Source organism: Leptinotarsa decemlineata, unplaced genomic scaffold (genome assembly GCF_025532065.1).
Source record: "Leptinotarsa decemlineata unplaced genomic scaffold, Ldec_3_MD MMD2_tig00000010_RagTag_RagTag, whole genome shotgun sequence".
Taxonomy (NCBI): Eukaryota; Metazoa; Arthropoda; class Insecta; order Coleoptera; family Chrysomelidae; genus Leptinotarsa; species Leptinotarsa decemlineata.
Window position 1 is genome coordinate 8,559,533 of NW_027412538.1, and position 14,288 is coordinate 8,573,820.

Consider the following 14,288-nt stretch of genomic DNA (forward strand, 5'->3'; position numbering starts at 1 on the left):
AAAAAAAAACTCACCGGTGTTGGCGGTGTATCAGGCTTGGGTGGAGATACTTTTTTGATTGTGTTTTGTACCATTTCTGTTGGCTGTGGAGGTGGCCAATTGGAAAGTTCCCGGTTACCGCCCATAAATAACTGACTAGATTTGTACATGGAAGTAGGTAAAGGCACTAAATGCTCTGAAAAAATTAAAAATCATTTTTGAACACAGTGAGTATAAAAATTGCTTTCTCAAACAATTTTTGCCTAAATTATAGCAAAAATAGTGTTCAACTAATCTATTTTAAATATGTGGTAACATAAAATGGCCGTGTTGGTTGGTGGTTCAAGCCCTAGTCTGAACGATCCTTAGTTCGCACAAGTTTCGACTTCTGAAGGTTGTCGTTCGTAGGGGTGCGAAAGCTGGTTAACGGAAAAACAGATTTTTAAACAGATAAAATGGTTCTAGTTAAGTTCCTTGTATTTAGAAATAACAGAAAATTAATTATTTTTAAACATCTGAAGATTGAAATAATAAATGATCTTCGCTATGAAAACCCCTGAGCTTTGATAAAATCAGAATCACAATAATAATAATAATAATAATGGCCTGGATACCGTAAGGCATTTGATACAATTTCGCATGAGCTCATCTTGCATTTGCTCAGATTCCTTGCGGTACCCGACAAGATAGTGAGACGCATTGAACAACTGATGAAGCGAACTCTCTTCACCATAACATCTGGTCAAGCAAGAGTCCAAACAGGGTGGGTCACTTTCAGAAGGGGTTTATTTCAGAAGGAGTGTATATTTGTTGTGGAGTTTTCAGCTCCTGGCGAGACGAATATCGTTAGAAAAGAGGAGGAAAAACAGATAAAATATCGAGATTTTCTCTTCGAATTCCGCAGAATACCCAGATCACTCTGTCAAGATGGGTATTCTGATTATTGGAGTCCTTGGTGGAATGATGTCCTCTCTACTCTCGAATCTTAAAATCATATTGGCTTGCCGCACTAAAGCAGAAATCTTAGCCGCACAGATGCAGAAGGCTGTCATTCTTGGCTCACTGCGCTTGCTCAGGGCAGATTATTCTCGAACCCAATGATCATTTACCTCACGGTGTGAGGAGTGGTCATTGGTTGATAATGCTGGCGCGCCCTTCAGAATGTATCGGGGCTTCGGCGGATAGGGCCTGACCAGCGCACACTACGGTGGAAAAAAATATTTATTGTCCAAATCTTCTTAGAATAATTACATTGATTATTGAAAAGCATAAAGTTATCCTAAGTACATTTATATATAGTGTACAAATAAAAACGATTGCCACTTAGGTTCACAACAAAAAATATAAATTATGATTTCAGTCCTCTAATAAGAGTTAATCATCAAACAATAGAACAGGTGAATTACATCAAATTTCTAGGTATCAAAGTAGATCAAAAAATGACATGGGATCCTCATATTAATGATCTAACAAATAAATTAAGCACAAGTTGCTTCATCATCAGGCAATTGAAAGGTACAATATCTCTGGAAACCCTTAAACTGGCTTATTTTGGAATAGTGCAATCGACAATAAGTTATAGAATAATGTTTTGGGGTAACTCTGTACATATGAATAGAGTTTTTGTTATGCAAAAAAGAATTATCAGATGTATGGCAGGAGTGCACTCCAAAACATCATGTAGAAAATGGTTCAATCAACTAGGAATTCTCACAGTCCCCTCACTTTATGTGCTGCAGATCATATTATACGTTAAAAAGGAGGAAAATTATTTGAGGAAAAAAAAAGATATACATAATTACTGTACGAGAAACAGCGAAAGATTATACCAGCCATACTCACGATTAGGAGTTGGTCAAGACTCCCATGTGTATCAAGGTATTAAATGTTATAACAAACTCATGGCTATTCATCCTGAGTTAGGTTTAATGAGTAGGAATGAACTAAAATGTTGGTTGAATGAATTTTTAAAAAACAAGGTGTTTTACTCTCTTCAAGAATTTTTAAATTGTTGATGTTCATTGTATATTTTAATATTTTACTTATCAAAAATGTATATGTATAATCTTGTAAATTTTAATTACTTTTAAGCTCTCTTTGTGACTAGTCCAATAAGTTTCATGTATTTACACTTTTTTTATGTTGTACATGTGAACTTTAGTGATGAATAAACTTCTATTCTATTCTATTGAAACCTGTCTGTGGAAACAAATGTTTTTCTTTGTTTCGTCTTATGAGAATCATGATTTTTCTACCTCATCAGTTTATCGTTTTACAGCCTGTTAATGAGGAAATAGATAATTTTTAAATTCTCTAGTAAGCTTATAAGAGGAAATTAATACTAATCAAGAAGAAAAGAAAAAAATAAATAAATAAGAAATGAATCAATTTGCTGGGTCTACAATGTTTTTGACAAATTGTCTACTTTGTTCAAGGATCCATTTTTTAATGGGTTTCTTCATCAAACCAATATTATTAAGTGTTTTAACTGAGACAGGAACATGATTTAGAAGTTTAGCTCTTGGTATGTACACTGCTGCAAAGTTTTGAGCTCGTGTCATTCGATTGTGAGGAAGTTTTTCAAGTAATTTCTATTTTTCAGGAGAAATGTGATAATCGTTTTAGAAAACAGTTGCCTTAAATCTAAAATTTTTAATACCCCATAGAGCTGTTCTGTTGGATAACGAGAGCTTTTGTTATATATAATTTTCAAAATACACTTCTGTATTTTTTCTAGTGGATCGAGTGCAGTAGCATTTATACCACCCCAACCAATTATACCGTATTGTAGAAGAGATTCTACAAATGCGTGATATAATATTTTCAATTTGTTAAGGGTTTGTATATTTCGGAGCTGGCGAAACCTGCGAAATCTATGTCAAGACAATAAATATTTGAAAGATAATTGATTGATTATTCAATATAAACTCTGTACTGAACTGACGTCACTTTACAGAAACCAACATTGTAAACTGATTTCCACCAGTTCAACGCGATAGTTCTAAAATATAAGTTATAATTTATTAGGAACTTAAAATAAAATACATACCTGCTAAATTTCGATTCAGCATCACGATACTCTTCTTTTTACTACCTCTTATGAAAAACAACAGACTGAAATAGTTGTAAAACTCATCAACAGAATATATTTGATAGTTTGACAATTTCAGTGCGTTTCCATAAAAATCGTAATATAATTTATCCAAGTTAAAGTAGGGAACGCTACCACCACTATTATAAATAACATGATAAAGTTGAGCTGCTAAAACAAAGAGAGGTGTCAGAGATATGTAACTAGTGTCATTCGACGATGATATCTGTAAGAAAAAAAATCCGACATGAGAAACGTTGTGCTATAAACGATTCAGAATATACCGTACCGAAATAACATTTTCAATCTGCTGCAAGCTATCCACAGTGAAACTGCTGTTATATCTAGACTGATATTCGTAGCAGAAAGTATTGAAATCCATATAATGAGGAGGTTTCAGTAACAAAGCCCAGCTCCTCACTTTCAGAGTGTTGGGTGTTGTGTCTACATCAATTGCAACAAGTAACAATCCTGCATTACTGTTTTCAACCTAAAAACATCAAGCAATCGAATACATTCGAAAATAAGTTGGGATAATAATCCAGAAAATGAATCACAAATCTTATTTTTGAAAAAATTATGAACTATCAAACTGATCCTCAAATACTTATTTTGAAAATAAAATAGCGAAAACAAAAACCAAAACCAAAATGATGTGGCAGATAATTGAAGAAGAAACGGGTACACTGCAATGTAATCAAATAGATACTGAAAATCCGGGAGAAATGGCTAATAATTTTAACAACCATTTTGCAAATTCAGCTCTCAAAATTTTCTCAACACAAAATAATATCGGTAAAGTGAGCGGTTTTGAGAAGCCTCCAATAGTCGCACCTTGTTTTTGAGTCCAGTCACAGAAAATGATTTAATAGTAATTTAAAAAATATGAAAAACAAAAAGAGCTGTGGAATTGATGATGTTCCAATACTTATCATTGAAAGTTGTATATATAAAATAGTGTTTTAACTCATCTGATAAATATGTCATTCGAGCAAGGAATTTTTCCAGATGATTTGAAGACAGCTACTGTAAAACCACCACATAAGAAAGGAAGTTGGTCAGACATTAATAATTTCAGACCAATTAGTCTTCTGACTTGTATATCGAAACTATTCGAAAACGCAATGGCCACAAGACTTCTCAAAGTTTAATATGTTTTCTAGTCACCAACACGCCTGTTTGAAAAAGAAATCCATTGAGACAGCTCTTGTTAATTTTAGTAATGAAATTCTGGAAGCAATGGAAAGAGGGGATCTATCCTGTGGGATTTTCATGGACTTATCCAAAGCCTTTGATTGTATAGATCATGATCTGTTACTAGACAAACTTTACAAATATGGAATTCGGGGGAACTCCTGTGACTGGTTCAAGTCGTATCTAAAAAACAGAAAGCAAATCATAGAACTGAACTTGAAAGATACAGCAGCACGATCAGAGGCTTTGGAGACGTCTATGGGAGTTCCACAGGGTAGTATATTGGGCCCAATACTCTTCATTATATTTACAAATGACATAAACATAGTGGTGCAAATAATAGTGGCAAATAACGAATCAGTAGCTTCTTAAAACGCCTGTTTTATCATTTCCCCGTCTTCATAAGGTTTCTTTTTTTTGTGCAATTATCTGGGACACACGATACGATGCTTCAGTTGCAGTCTTATTTTTGTCGACTGTTCTTAAAAATATTGATTGTTGTCCAATTAACTGCTTTTTTAACTGTTTCAGATTCTCCTTTCTGGCGGCAGAATGTAGTGGGGAATGATTTTTCAAAATTAGAATGTACAGCAACGGAGACCGAAGTATTACATAACAAACACACATTTTTATCTTTAACTTCTGTAAAAAAGTATTGTTCTTCCCATTCCGAATGAATGGGAAGAACCTTCTTAAACTGCTTGCCATAATATTATTTTTGTTGTTCTCTACTAACCCAACCGCTGGACGTTGGTTACGCGTTCAGTTTTAAACTAAGCGCAATGTCGCCGCGCTGTGCGTATTTATCCCGTTGAAAGCAATCCAGATCGTTCTCGAACACTGACGCGCTGGTCCGGCTGGTCGGTTCTAGCCGATTCTAGCTTGAAGGCGCTCACCGCAACGTTGCCGCTGTTTATGTTTAATATTATGACAATTAGATTTTTTTGTGGAATTTTCGGAAGCTTCTCTGATTTTTGCAGTTTGTATTTTTTAAATCAAAATCTTTGTGAGAGCTACCAGAATTGTCTTCGCGAGCTACCGGTAGCTCGCGATCGACAGGTTGGCGACCACTGGTCTATCTACTATGCTAATTTTTACACCGCAATAAGGTTTTGTATTATCATTTGGGCTCCACTCATGAGCTGAACAGAGTATTTCTCTGCCAAAAAAAGACTTATCAGAGTACTTTTTGGTATGAAGGTCAAATACTCATGTAGAGGAATCTTTAAAATGAACAAATTTTTACAGTATCAGCGATATACATTTTTGAGTCATTAAAACTTTTAGTAAATCAACCAAGCTACTTTGAAAAGCATCATAAAACACATAAGTATAGAACAAGATTTAGAAATGATTTTTTTATATCCAATACATAAAAAATCTCTATATGAAAGAAGGATATGAGAGACACTGGGATGGCCAGCAGTTTTCTGAAGTCTGTGAAAGAATTTGTATGCAATATAGAGCCTTATACCATAGATTAATATTTTAACAGTCTATGTTAAATTTTATTTTATCAACTCTATACTTATATGTGTATGTGACGTGTTGTATTCAAATTCTGTATCTTATTACTCTTTTGTAATTTTGTTCACTGACATATTTCTCGGAAAAATATTTCTTTTAACTTTTATACAAGATTTACATATACTCTGTAGAAATAAATGAATATCTATCTATCTATCTATCTATTTTGGAATAAGCTTTCTGGGTTTCTCATTACAACAACTAGCCTTCAAATTCTGAGATTGAGATGGTACGTGGATTTTTTTTTTATTTGAAGATTCCCAAAAAAAGTCATTCCTGATAACAAAAATTTGCTTCATCAATGATCAGAAGCAAAACCAACAAGCAACAATAACTGTTTGCATGTTTTAGTCTAGGCATATTGTCATTCTTGTAATTTTTTAAATTATTTTGCAAAACTATATTTATTTTTCATTTTTTCGTTTCGTATGCTATAAAAGCGTTGTTTTAAAGTACCTATATTTATTTTATATAAACTTTGGGATCAATCAGCCGTATATTGTTCAGAAAAGTGACCATTGATATTCTCCGATTCCGGAGAGGGAGCCTGAAAGTCAGCTACCAAGCCCAAGGCAGCAGGCACGCAAAGGAGGGTTACAAATAAGGCAGCAAGCGCGCGTGTTAATGAAAAGATACTTTTTTCAAATGAAGAAATACATGTAAAGTGAGTTCGAATTATATCAAGGAGGTTACGTGCAGCGCCATCTGCCCGCGAATAGATCAAGCAATAATGTCGATAATTCTGTCAAATACATATCCCGAGCTTGAGAGTTACAAACATACATACATACAGGCAGGTGAAGCTAATAAAAGCGTGTTAAAAAAGTATACTCACTTGAACATATTCTGAAAGTTTAGCTGTAACCTCTAGTATGGAATTACATTCATAATGTTTATGTTTTAGGGGATACCCAAATTCCCTCAAATAAATTTTAGGTAAATCACTAATAAGTATAGAATTTTGTGCTGATGATCTTATAATTTGTACTATCTGGGACCCTAAGATTTTCAAAGACTGATGTAGAGTTAGGCTGACTGTTCGTTCACCATCTGGCATTTCTTCGATCTAAAGAAAAATTTTAGTTCACAGAAGCTATCAAGCACCAACTTTATAGATAACTCACCTTCACAATATCTGGAATAGCTTCAAATAATTCTATTAGTTTCGTAAAACCATAATCCGACACTTTACACTGGTGACCGAAGTGATGATGATAAGCAGGTACAAACTTATTAAACAGCATCGTATAGTAAGGAGAGTGTCTTAGAAGATCTATAACCTAAATTGAAAAAAAAAAGACACCTATGAAGTTTTTGTATCGATAAACCATAATGCATTTCTACATACCTCTGCCGCAAACTGCTTTGTTCTCACTATTTCTTCAGCAGTCTGTTCACGCTTCGGCACGGCAATGAATATTCCAGCATCATTCTTACTTATGACGATCGTATTTTCAGGTACTTCCTGTAACAGATCTTCGAAAGTGCAAAGGCCATACTCAACAGCATTAAATGTTTTGTTCAAAACCTTCTCGTATGCCTGTGGAAAATCTATAATGCTTATTTGTTTGGACGGCTGTACTTTCAATACCCTGAGAAGGTCAGAAGTGAATCGTCTCATCTGGGCTGTATGAGATAATGTAATAGTTCGACGAGTACCATCTCCCATAATCTGAAAATAATATACACTAGAACGTTTGTTTTCGAATTAATTTCACTAAAAATATTGAGATTTTCAAAACGGGATATCCCAATCTACTATGTAGCTTACGAAATTATTTTTCAATGCACTTTATTAGGAAAGATCATGAGGAATCCAACGATACCAGGTTTGATGGTGTTATCTCTAATGACTACGGAGATATCGCCATTTATTTTATCCATGAGCTCAATGAGTGTGAGAGAGAGTTGGATGGACCCTCCAGAAAAAGTTTCTCTGTCCTACTCATTGAGCTCATGTATAAAATAAATGGCGATATCTCCGTAGTCATTAGAAACAACACCATCAAACCTGGTATCGTTGGATTCCTAATGATCTTCCCTAACCGTTCTTATGATGATATATAGGATGTCCCATTTGAAAATCAAAAATTGTTGTCATTTCCGGAAAAGCCGGAAGTTGATTTGTTTTACAAATTTTTACAATTTAAATGCCTAATACAACCTCATTTTGATTATTGTACAACATTACTTTTTTTACTTGGTAAAAATAAAATAGCGCAATTGCAAAAGCTTCAAAATCGGGGCATGCGATTAATATTGGGATGTAGCCATTACTCAGCAATTAAATCGATGTCTAAAATGGTTTTCAGTTGAAGAACATATACTATATATGACTATGATCTTGATATTTAAGCTGCATAAAGGATTGCTACCCAATTACTTTCAAAAATTCTTATTGAGAAATAATGAAGTTCATGATTACAATACGAGAAGAAATAACAATTTTTACATTAATAAAACTAACACTAAATTTGGAATGAATAGTATATTTCATAAAGGCTTAAACGAATTTAATAAACTACCACAATTTGTAAAAGAATCTAATTCAATAAACCAATTTAAGTCATCATTAAAGAAGTATATTAGTGACAGCTCATTATGATATTTGTAATTTTTCATTTTTTAATGTGAACTAACCTAAGAATCTATAGATATGTATGTATATTTGGTTTTCCTTGAAAGGTACTTTAAAATGTTATTATATTTACATAGTTAATGTCGTGAGATATTTATGAATTTATAATTTTTCATTTTTTGTATATTAGGCTTGCCTACTTAATAAATAAATAATAATAAATATTTCAAAAAGTGCCGTCTAGTGAGCATATTCAATGTTCCAAGTTTCAGAAATATCGCTAGAGAAATAAAAGAGAAAAAGTGGGTGTACCATAAGTCTGTGTCACACGGTATATTTTTACATTTTACTTGTAATTTTGATGTAATTTTTAGTATTTACTTATTTATTTATATGTGTGTTTGTAAATTGTAATTTTGTATTTGACGTTGCTGATGTTTCATAGGAAACCCATGGCAATAAATATATTATTTTTTTTTACCGAAGTATGCGCTGGTCAGACCCAATCCCCCGAAGCCCCGATAAATTCGGGAGGACGCGCCAGCATTATCAACCAACGACCACTCCCCACACCGTGGGGTAAGTGATCATTGGTTCCGAGCCCTGAGCAGTGGACAAACACAGATCTTGTGTTTGTCAACAAAGTATTAAACGGCTATATTGATTCTCCAGAATTAGTTGAGCTTTGTACTACTCTCTCTGTGAATGATAGAAGAACCAGAAATAGTGATATTTTTAAAATTCCTTTTTGTAGAACCAATTATGGTCAGAATGAAACAATATGTAGGATATTGAAATCAGCAAATCATTACCAACTTAACCTGGAATTGTTTAATTCATCATCATTATCCTTCAAAAAATCGATTAAAAACATCTGATGTATATTTAGTTTGTAAGCACATGTACAATTTATAAAAAGATATTTGTAAAAATTGGCTTGTACGTTGAAATAAATAAATAAAAACTCCACGACAAATACCGTTTTGCTCTGGTGGTCGAGAAGGACTACATTAGGCTTATTAGCTTATATGAGCCTGAGGGTGGGGAACGAATAGTTCCAATAAATTCGGCACTTCTCGTTCCCCACAACGGATTCAATATCCCCCGGAGCGTAGGGCAACACCGGTGTCTCGTCAATACCGTAAGAGTGCCGTAGATGGTATTATAGCACTCTAAGGGCTGCGTTATGTCGATGGATATAGGCCGAGATCGCATATGCTGATAGAAAATTCATTAGGGTATCGGGCGCCTCGCGGTAGGCCCAGCACCTTGTGTCAGGAACTTCTATACCCAAAACGCGACTGCGGTAGACTAAGGTGTTGAAGACACTATCCTGGCAAGCCATGGTGAACCGCTCAGTTTCCGACTTCAGCCCACTCGACCTGAGAAAAGCGAACGTTAGGCGCTTTGATGAGCCAAGGTCTCCAATATTATTTAAGGAGACCCCATTCATTGGCTTATCCTTGTGTTTCCGCAGAAGTGAGGTGATCTCTGCGGCTTTCATCTGAGCTTTTTGCTGAACGGATTCCAACTTGGTGACAGAGTTGTGGTCACCTCGTTCAGTGTCAAAAACTATACCGAGTTCATCAGCTGCTTGGGCAACTGAATTGAATTGAAAAAAACGCTGACACAAGTGTATTATATCTGAAGGGGACTACTTTGAGTGGGACAAAGTAAAAACTGATGAATAAATATTTTATGAGAAAAATTAAAATTACTTTATTTTTTGAACGGAGCTCGTATTTCAACAAAAATTCGACAAATCCTCAGAAAATGAAAAGTGGAAACAAAAAACTTGAATATAAAAAAAGGGAACAGTTCACCCACCTGCGCAACATGTGATATAGATTCAAACAAATCAAGAAGTTTGGTGTACCCATAATCAGCCACTCTACATTGCCTCCCAAAATGGTGGTGGTAAGCGGGAATGAATTTACTGAGCAGCAGCTGACATCTGTCAGTCGTCTTCAGAAGATCCACTAGTTCTCGACACAGCAAGCTGATATTTGGGGCTAGAGAAGGAGGCATTGACTTCAGGACATGATCTGAAAAAATCAAAATAGTTTCTCAAATGAGTTATATTCTCGAACTTCCTGTAATACCTTCCTCATGTTGAGAATTAAGGGTTTCTTCATATTTTATAACTTTAATGTTTTTGTTTGGCCCTACACTCCTTATTTCCATGTGAGGTACACAAGAGATCAAATGTTCTAAAGGTACACCAGTTTCATCAACCGGCAGCGGTTCATGAAACTCCTGTTCGTAACATGCTTGAAAGCTGAAAGATTATACAATCATATTTGAAAGTCGGTTGATTACATTCGAAGTAACTTACCTTAATAAATGCATGCAACCTAGATGAATTTTAAGTAACCCTGTCAATTTATCAGTAAACAACTTCAACGACATCTTAATGCTGGGAGCTTGTACGACGCTGAATTCACACCAACCTCTACTTTTAATACCATTGGGGCAATGTATCGTACAATATGGTACTAAAGTCTGAAAACAATTGAAAATAAATTGGCAAGGTAAACATTTTTTCAGGAATAATTGTTGCCTTCAACTTCTCTACTACACGTAGAAGAAACATTTCTTGAAGAGTGTTTGATTTTCTTTAAAAGTTAGTACTTCTATCAAATTGGAGAAGCTGTAGACAACATTAAAAGAACAAAACAAATATTGAAATGATAAACAATTGAATTTTACTGGAGTAATAATGAAAATATCGACTTCTGTACTGAATTATTGTTTCTTCTCAATTATCTTGCTAAATTAGGATGCTATTTAAAGGAATTACCAAAATTCCGTTTTACGACAAACTTTCCAATTTATTCCACATAAAATTGAAATGGATGCTTGGTGTATGTGTTTTTAACCTATGATAGTGTTTGAGCTAAAATATTTTATCGGTATTGTTACATAATGAATGAACTTTATACATTAACTGTTTACAAGACATACAATGTAAACATAAAAATGGCGAATAAATAATAAATGATCTGAAAGTGGCTTATAGAATCTATCTGCATATCATCAATGTGTTTTTTTCAATATTTTATAATAATAGGTAAGCTCTAATACCTCGTCTTGTGTATCATAGAAATTTTTATCGATGGACTGTTCGCAAGGACATTACTATCAATCAATCAATCAATCAATTTATTCATTGTAAATGAAACATTACAACGTCGTTATTTCCTTAGTTTTAAAATTAAAATACATATACACAGAGATGCACAGATCAAAATAAAATAAATAAATATATACAAAATTATCATACACATGTAAACCTACAAGAGATGTAGTACATGTATTATTCATTTATAAAATCTTCTATTGAATAGAAACATTTTTCTATTAGGACATTTTTCAGCCAGATGGAGAATTCATTCGAGTGTTTCTTTTTTGCAAAGTCTGGAATTTTATTATATAATTTTGCGCCCCAATAATCGCATCCTTGCTGTGTTTTCTTCAATCGATGAAGAGGAACTTGCAGTAAATCTTTATTTCTGGTATCATAGGAATGATTGAGTACATTTTTTGAGAACATCTCTGGATTTGCGTGAACATATTTTAGACAACTATATATATATGCACTGGGAATGGTGAGGATTCTTTGTTGACGAAAAGCCTCTTTGCAGCTATCTCTATATGCAAGTCCGCATAGAATTCTGATGACTTTTTTTTGCTGAACAAATATTTTGTTTGAATCAGAACTTGTGCCCCACAAAAGGATTCCGTAAGTTGCTATGCTGTGAAAGTTTGAAAAATAAGTTATTTTAGCCGCTTGATGTGTTGAAATTGTTTTCATTCTCCTTATACAATATATTGCTGAATTAAGCTTCTTACTCATTTTGCTTATTTGTACCTTCCAATTTAGTTTTGAGTCCAGATGTATTCCAAGGAATTTTAGTGATTTTTCCTCTGTATTGTTTTTGCTTGAAATCATTAGCCTTTGAGTTTTTTCTTTGTTTAGCAGGAGTATATTTGCCGTAAACCAAATATCTGCTTCGGCTAGAACTTGCTCTGTCTGTTGTCTTATGTCACCTTCATCTTTGCCTTTAACTAGAAAAGTTGTATCATCTGCATATGCACTTGATGCATAAACCTTGATATTTTCGAGAAGATCGTTTGTGTAGATGATAAACAGAATTGGCCCTAAAATAGAACCTTGAGGCACTCCTTGAGTTACCGGAATTGTCTGAGATAGTGAATTTTTCCACCATGTCGATTGAAAACGATTTGACAGGTGTGACATGAGCAGTTTATACGAAATTCCTCTTACTCCATAATATGATAATTTCTCTAACAGTATTTTTAGAGTAGTAGTAGAGTTTTTTCCCAACACCAAACCGTTATTTTAACACCTCGATACGTGTTTCGATCACCAAGGAATCATCTTCAAGAGGAAGATCAAACTAACCATATTTACAAAGTTTTCCCTATTTATACCATAGATACCTCTTCTAGGTACCCACGTCTTGAGTATCTTAAATTAATTGCACAATATTGCCTTATCTACTAGTCTTGAATTAATTTTACAATGTCTCCTTATATAATAGGTAAATCTAATAATTAAAATATTACTTTAACAAGCTATATAGTATATTATAGTATTATTATGCTTACTCATTTATTTATAGTATTATTATGTTTACTCATTTCTACATTTTTATAGGCATCTAAATGCCTGTTGTTGTTAACTTGTCTAACTAATCTTAATGAACTGAAGTCTATAGAATGGTTTTGTTGCAAAATATGATGGCGACTGCTGATTTTTGTAAGTGTTTAATCAAGAAATCTAGAAAAGAAAAAGTTATTTCTCCTACTCAGCATGGTTTCGTACAACAAAGATCATGTATGACAAATCTTGCATGTTTAAATCAACATCTCTATACTACCTGGACAAGCAAAAACAAGTCGACGTTGTTTATTTAGAATTTCAAAAAGCCTTCGATCAAATAGACCATTACGTTCTTCTCAGCAAATTGACAAAATTGGGACTCTCTAACCAACTGCTTACTCTAATTGAATCATATCTAATTAACAGAAAACAATTCATCGAATATAAATCTTTCAAATCGGCCCAGTACGTAGTTACATCTGGGGTACCACAAGGTTCCAATCTTGGACCTCTTTTATTTTTAACTTTTATTAATGACTTGGCAACCTCTTTGAATATTCCTAGACTACTATTTGCAGACGAACTGAAGCTATATTATAAAATCGACGACATTACTGACAACTGCCAACGTGTACAACATGAATTAGATGTAATCAAACTTTGGTGTAATAATAATCGTCTACAACTGAACGTATCCAAATGTAAAATAATATCATTCACAACAAAAAAGCGAACTTTAATGTACGATTATTCAATCAACAAATCTACAATCAACCGTGTACATGAGATAAAAGATCTTGGTATAACATACGACAGTAAATTAACATTTACAACACACATAAGGAATATGACTGCTGATGCAAATAGGATGCTTGGATTCATTTGCAGAAATGGCATGAACTTCAAAAGTATTGCCACCTTAAAATTACTATATTTTGCTTCTTCGATTGACGACTTGTTTATTTTGTGGAAATTCATGTTCACTGAGGATACACTACATGAAAATGGTGTAATAGCCGAAACCGGTCAACAATAAAGAAATATAGTGGAAAATAGACAAAAGTGTGTTTTTGTAGTGTATCCTCAGTGACTATATTTTGCGTATGCCAGATCTAAGTTAGAGTATGGCTCTTTGTTATGGAATCCGGTTTATGACTACCAAAAAACATCAATTGAGAGCGTACAAAGGAAGTTCCTAAAATACTTATGTCTAAAAGTTGATGGTCAATACCCCATGAGAAGCATCGATCATAACATATTGTTGACACAATTTGATATGACATCTTTGGAAA

The 14,288-nt window shown here is 33.8% G+C and overlaps 1 protein-coding gene across 3 annotated transcripts in view; it reads right to left on the bottom strand.

Annotated features, from left to right (window-relative positions):
• Marf1 (meiosis regulator and mRNA stability factor 1-like protein) overlaps positions 1 to 14,288 on the bottom strand; it is a 48,281-nt gene that overhangs the window by 12,373 nt on the left and 21,620 nt on the right. For all 3 annotated transcript variants that reach the window (XM_074171371.1, XM_074171370.1, XM_074171372.1), the window contains 9 exons: positions 10,705 to 10,871; positions 10,472 to 10,647; positions 10,197 to 10,414; positions 7,140 to 7,463; positions 6,916 to 7,071; positions 6,627 to 6,857; positions 3,360 to 3,560; positions 3,029 to 3,296; positions 15 to 175 (listed from right to left, as the gene is read on the bottom strand). In XM_074171371.1, coding sequence (XP_074027472.1) covers positions 15 to 175; positions 3,029 to 3,296; positions 3,360 to 3,560; positions 6,627 to 6,857; positions 6,916 to 7,071; positions 7,140 to 7,463; positions 10,197 to 10,414; positions 10,472 to 10,647; positions 10,705 to 10,871 — 1,902 coding nt within the window. The remainder of the gene's footprint in view (positions 1 to 14; positions 176 to 3,028; positions 3,297 to 3,359; positions 3,561 to 6,626; positions 6,858 to 6,915; positions 7,072 to 7,139; positions 7,464 to 10,196; positions 10,415 to 10,471; positions 10,648 to 10,704; positions 10,872 to 14,288) is intronic.